Source organism: Aplysia californica, unplaced genomic scaffold (assembly GCF_000002075.1).
Source record: "Aplysia californica isolate F4 #8 unplaced genomic scaffold, AplCal3.0 scaffold01145, whole genome shotgun sequence".
In the NCBI taxonomy this organism is placed as follows: Eukaryota; Metazoa; Mollusca; class Gastropoda; order Aplysiida; family Aplysiidae; genus Aplysia; species Aplysia californica.
The window spans coordinates 128523-134435 of NW_004798415.1; the positions used below are offsets into that span (position 1 = coordinate 128523).

The 5913-nt window shown below is 41.8% G+C and overlaps 1 protein-coding gene across 1 annotated transcript in view; it reads right to left on the reverse strand.

Annotated features, from left to right (window-relative positions):
* LOC101848483 (rap guanine nucleotide exchange factor 1) overlaps positions 1-5705 on the reverse strand; it is a gene marked incomplete at both ends in the record, with an annotated part of 37112 nt that extends 31407 nt beyond the window's left edge. The window contains 4 exon segments of the mRNA XM_013090107.1: positions 1949-2161; positions 3905-4014; positions 4692-4842; positions 5540-5705. Of these exon segments, the coding sequence (XP_012945561.1) occupies positions 1949-2161; positions 3905-4014; positions 4692-4842; positions 5540-5705 (640 nt within the window).
* Positions 5706-5913: the final 208 nt, after the last annotated feature.

Sequence of the window (5913 nt, forward strand, 5' to 3'; positions counted from 1 at the left end):
ATTTAGTTTCAGTACGAGACTTTTACGGCACTTGCAACACAATAAGGTCATATAATTACCAAAAGTTAGAGGTGTTACAAGAGATTAAGAAGTAGAGGTAAAATGACGATAGTAAGGTTGGAGGAAAGAAAAAGCAGCTGTTCCCCCTATGTTGTTTCGGCACAGTATGAGCATGACAATGATAAATCAGCCCATTTACTATTCTACTGTGCATAACAACATGTTAATATCTCCCCTATGAGAATGACTTACCCAATTCTATGAAAATTAAGCAGAAGTACACATTATAAGCTATTATTATTATGAGAACTGAGCCTGTAAGAAGCAGGCTATTATTTTGATACATTTTCCCAAACAATAAAAAATGTCTAGTTAGTAGTACAGGGTTTTACGGCGCTCGCAACTGCATAAGGTCATACCACGGACAGAGAGTAACATGAACTCCGATTCAAATTCAGCGATATTCTGAGCAAGCAAATGCGATGCATCATAGTGTAATCAGGCGCTCGTCAAGATAATGAATTCAAAGTTGTTGTAGTTGTTGTTAGCGATCCAGTAGCATCTGAGCGTTAACTCTTCTGCATGATGTCATTCGGTAATAGCTGCATGTCTGTTGTAATTGTTGTCTTGAGGAGTAGAGGCAATTAGATGTGTGGGGTAGCTTGGGAAGAAAACATCCCCTTAAATCAGTTAGTTTTCTACAGAAGAACAGATGATATTCCACTGTCTCTGAGGGGTAGTCACATAGTGGGCAGGCAGCAGACTGCTTTACTCCAATTCGGTTGAGAGGTTGGTTGAGGGGTACATGTTGTGTTCTAAGTTGGAAGATTATGGATTGATCTCCCCTCCTCTACCCATTGACTGGATCAATGAATTCAAAGAAAACAGCTCTTTTCTTCCCGTGTGGCAGCCTTTACTCTTTCTTTTTCCTTTGGCTTAACACCTTTTACGTCCATTAAAAAATACATTGCTGAGTGGATTATACCGTAAAAACGGGCATTAAAGGCACACGATATAATGCAAATTTACAGTTTTCAGGGACTCTCAAGCTTTGGTAATTATGAAATTTTAGTGGCCATTTTCTCGCTAATTTTACCTCTGAAACCGTGTGACCTTCACCACTTTCAATCCAAAGCATCTCGACTTCTATAAAAGACAAAGGGGTCATTTTTCATCTAAAGCAAGAAAAATAAAACACCCTTTAAGAACTCCGTATGGCCAAAAATTGACTAGCGCCTGATTTCACCACAAATCTTTTGCTATTGTGGAAACAGTTTTATCTTATGTCTTATTTGCAAATTGGATCTAATTAAAGGTAATTATCAGTTCCTAAATGGAGTATCACCCTTAGCTCCTAGGGATCCAAAATACAACAAATCCCTAGCCCTTGTCTCCATATTGAGGAAAAAACTGCACTACAACACAAAAGTGCAACCTCTACACATGCACCATAGACAGCATGCAACATGCGAGGAAAATGGGAGAAAATTTACAATAACTCTAAAAACTGAACAGTTTCTGTACCGATATACATAAGTCCATGTAGTACAATTGGCAAATGCTTGTAAGTGTCATTTGCATGCGAGTGAATGTGTGTGTGTGTGTGCGCACGCGTGTGTGTGTGTGTGTGAGTGAGAGTGCATGCTTGTGTGTGTGTGTGTGCGTATGTATGTGCGTATGTGTGTGCGTGTGCACCTATGTGTATGTGGGTGTGTGTGTGCGTGTGAGTGTGTGTATGCATGAGTGACAGACACAGGAGTAAACGGGTCGAGAAAAAATACCCAAAATAACTCAAAAAGCGAAAGTACAGGGGTTTAAATGCTGAAAAGAAGAAAAAAAAAATCAAAATCAAAACAACAACAAAAACATCAACAACAATAATACAACCAACCAACCAACCAAACCCACAAAACACCAGAGAGAGAGAGAGAGAGAGGGAAGAAATCACCTGTTGAGAACAGGGTTGGAACCCTGGGGCAGGGGCGGCTTGGGCGGGGGCATGTCGGCCGAGTCAGCTGTGCTGGAGCTGGAGTCGAAGGAGAAGACGGAGCTGGCGTTGCTGCCCCGCTGGCCCGAGGCCGCGCTCAGGTTGTCGTACGCGCAGCCGCCCGTCTGGGCCAGGATCTCCTGCTCTCGCGAGGACAAGGGAATGTCCGAGGACCTGGAAAGAGGAGGGGCGGTTAGGGGGTCTGTTATTTAGGATGTTTGTTCGTTTGTTTGTTTGTTATAGTAAGTGTTTTACAGCACTTGCAACACAATAAGGTCGTATAAGTGCTGAGAAGATTAGAGGTGTTACAAGAGAGTAACAAACACAGAAAAGAAGGGGAGGGAGATAGAGACGATAGATGTTTGATAGGAAAGAAGGAGCAAACCACACCAGAGCACCCGCCAACCAACCACTGTTAGTTTGTTTGTTTGTTTGAGGATGCTGTTTTGGGTTGGGTTTTTTTTAATAAAAAGAGCACGTCGACACAATAATGTTCATTTATAGCTGGGAAAAAGTAAGACAGACAGACAGACAGACAGACAGAAACAATAGAGGGAAAGCAAAGAAGTAGGACCTACTAGTAACCAGTGGTGCCCAACTATCCATTTCATTAGGAAAGGAGGTGAAAGGAGACAATTTTAGAGAAGAAAATTTTTCGATCGCTGCCCGGATTAGAACCCGGGACCTTTGAATGAGAGGCCAACACCTTAACCTCTAGGCCACAAGAGCCCCCTCCAGATTATAAATATATGATCATCTTCATTAAATGTCATGGTTTTAAATGCCATAATTAACATCTGTCAAGCGCATTTACAACTTAACTATTTTTCGTTCTTGGGGAGATTTAGCTGACAAAAGCACAAACATATTGTATATATTTACAGCATACAATATTACGCAGTACTAAAGAGTAAAAGTTCAATCATGTCAAACACATTAGAGCCATTACGGAGTTACACCATAATCTTTCAAGCTTATGCACACTGATCTTGCTAAAGGACACGCACCATTGCCTATCCATTGAAAAAAAGCTGTCCCACCAACATAGTTCTTCAACATATTCTGAGAACCTGCAGTTTTAAACAACACTTCATGTCCTGAGAGAGATAATGCTTTAAGCTCATGTGGATCAGACCGAAGGGCTAGAACCCATAAGGTCGCTGGATCGGAAAAGTAAAGTAAAGTAAAGCTCATGTGGATATTATCAGGTCAATGTACGTCAACGCACTCATTTATAGTATCCATGGAGCAATAATTAAGACTCTTTTTCACTACGTCTCCCACTCACTTGATACAGACAAATCATGGACCCATATCTTCAGTTAGAACATACAACATACCCCACAAACCTCAAGTCAGTCACACTTCCTAAAAGACCTATAATGAGTTTATCAGGGTGTAAAACCAAATTACAAAGCTACAATCTGAAAAGAATAGAGTAATTTTAAAAAAAAATTTTTTGGGAGTAGACAGAAGTACATCCACACTTAGTGAGTTTGGAAAAAGTAAGACAGCCAGACAGACAGACAGACAGACAGACAGACAGACAGTCGGACATACAGACAGACAGTCGGACGGACGGACGGACGGACAGACAGACAGACAGACAGAAAAAAACAGGTGGAAAAATGAAGACATAGAACCTACCAATGGCGCCCTCCAACCACACACACACAAAAATAAAACGTAAATCAAGATGTAAACAAACTTTGCAACACCAAAGTTGAGCAGTAAATTACTAAGCTAATTTTTCTTCTTTTTAAACCGAGTAAATCAAGACATAATCTAAATATGTAACACCAAAGTTGTGCAGCAAATAACTAAGCAAATTTTTTTTATATAGAGTAAATCAAGACATAAATTAAAATCTCTAACAACAAAGCTACAATTTGAACAAAACTTGTGGCAAGAACTAACCCATCAGCAGAAGCAGGAGGGGAGGGAAGTGGCTGGCTCGTGATGGGAGTCTGTAGCATGGAGCTGGACTTTCTCTGGCTCATCTTCTCCATACCCAACTGGGTCAGCTCCTGGAGGGATACAGATGGCAAAGGTCAAAGGTGATGGGGTTCACAGGGGCTGGAAACATGGAAGCTCTCCCAGGTGGATGATTAAAAAAAGATGATTAGGCAATTAATTAACCCTATCCGTATGCCCTGGGGTCATTTAGTACCCCCAGGGTTGTATTCTTCACATTTTAGAAAACTTCTAGTGTGAAAATCTCTTTACAATTTTCAGTACTTCTCCAGAAATCATTTCGAAAGACTGCTATGCAAAGCGTACGGATCGGATTAACAAGTAAATTTCCTCTTTGGAAAGTGGGGGCACAGAGTTCCCCACATCATATGGATACGATAGTAAAACACAACGTACAGATAGGGTTAAAAGATCACTGCTAAATGTGCAAGATGCAATGGTCGTGTATTCATTCCTGCAGTACATGCTTGATTAAAATGCTTCTCCCCCGCCCCCCTTCATTAATCATCTCAACGTATCAACGACACCCTGCATCCTTTTAGCAACACATTCATCTTTGATGATCCCTCTCTCTCTTTCTACATATCCCCACTCTCCCACTCTACCTTGAATACCCTCCATCAAGATATCAATGATATCCAATACTTTCTCCTTGTCGCATCCATATTTGCTCTCTCTCTCTCTCTCTCTCTCCCTCTCTCTCCCCCCTCCCTCCCCTCTCACCACTCACCTTAATCCCCTCCAACAAGGTATCAATGATATCCTGTGCCCTCTCTTTGTCACATCCGTCCTTGCTCTCCCCGACCAGAGAGTCGTCCGTCCACTGGATGAACTTGGCCAGGTTCTGACACACTTTGCTCTGGCTGGAGCTCAGGGAATTGCTGTGCAAGAGGTTTGTACATAATAATAATAATAATAATAATAATAATAATAATAATAATAATAATAATAATAAAAATAATAATAATAATAATAATAATAATTATAATAATAATCAAAATAATAATAGATATAGATAGCATTTGTATAGCAAAAATCCCCGCTCAACAGCAAGCTCTATGCACTTCACAATCTATATTATTACCCCAGCAGACCTGAGAGCATTCTGAAACAACCTCAACTTCCTGAGAGGCATACATAGAAAGTCTTGTGATAAATTCCTGCACGTGGCCGAATGATGCATCTGATGTGATAGGTACATTATTGTCAGTTTGTCTGAGTAAAGGGAAGCACATCGACACAATAATGGTCATTTAGTTTTTGTTTTTGTAAGGTGTTTTACGGCGCTCGCAACTACATACGGTCATATGAGCGCGCGGTGGTCATTTAGTGCTGGGAATAAGTAAGACAAACAGACATAAACAACAGGGGGAAAGTAAAGCGTGTGAGAGAGAGTGAGAGTGTGTGTGTGTGTGTGTACGCGCATGTGTGTGCGTGTGTGTGTATATGTGCATGTGTGTGCGTGTGTGTGTATATGTGCATGTGTGTACGTGCGTATGTGTGTATATGTGTGTATACGCGTGTCTGTGCATGAGTACATGCGTGCATGCACATGCGTGAGCATGAGCAAGTACCCACCTCTCCTGCGCCAACAGCGGGTATCTGAGCAGTGTAAAGATGTGCATGACGGTCTCCAGGATAACGGAGGCTGAGCCCGGGAGGACCTCTGTCTTGCCCTTGCTGACCACGGCCTTGATGAAGATAAGCGTTTTGTTCACCTCAGACATGGCCGCCTTCAGCTGATCTAGGTCCTGGGGGAGGAGACGGGTGGACAAGTAGATAAAATCAAATGTACGTTTTGTTTGTATGAATAAATAAAGAGAAGTAGAAGCACGTCGACACAATAACAGACATTTAGTGCTGGGAACTATTAGGACAGACAGACAGACAGACAGACAGACAGACAGACAGACAGACGGACGGACGGACGGACGGACGGACGGACGGACGGA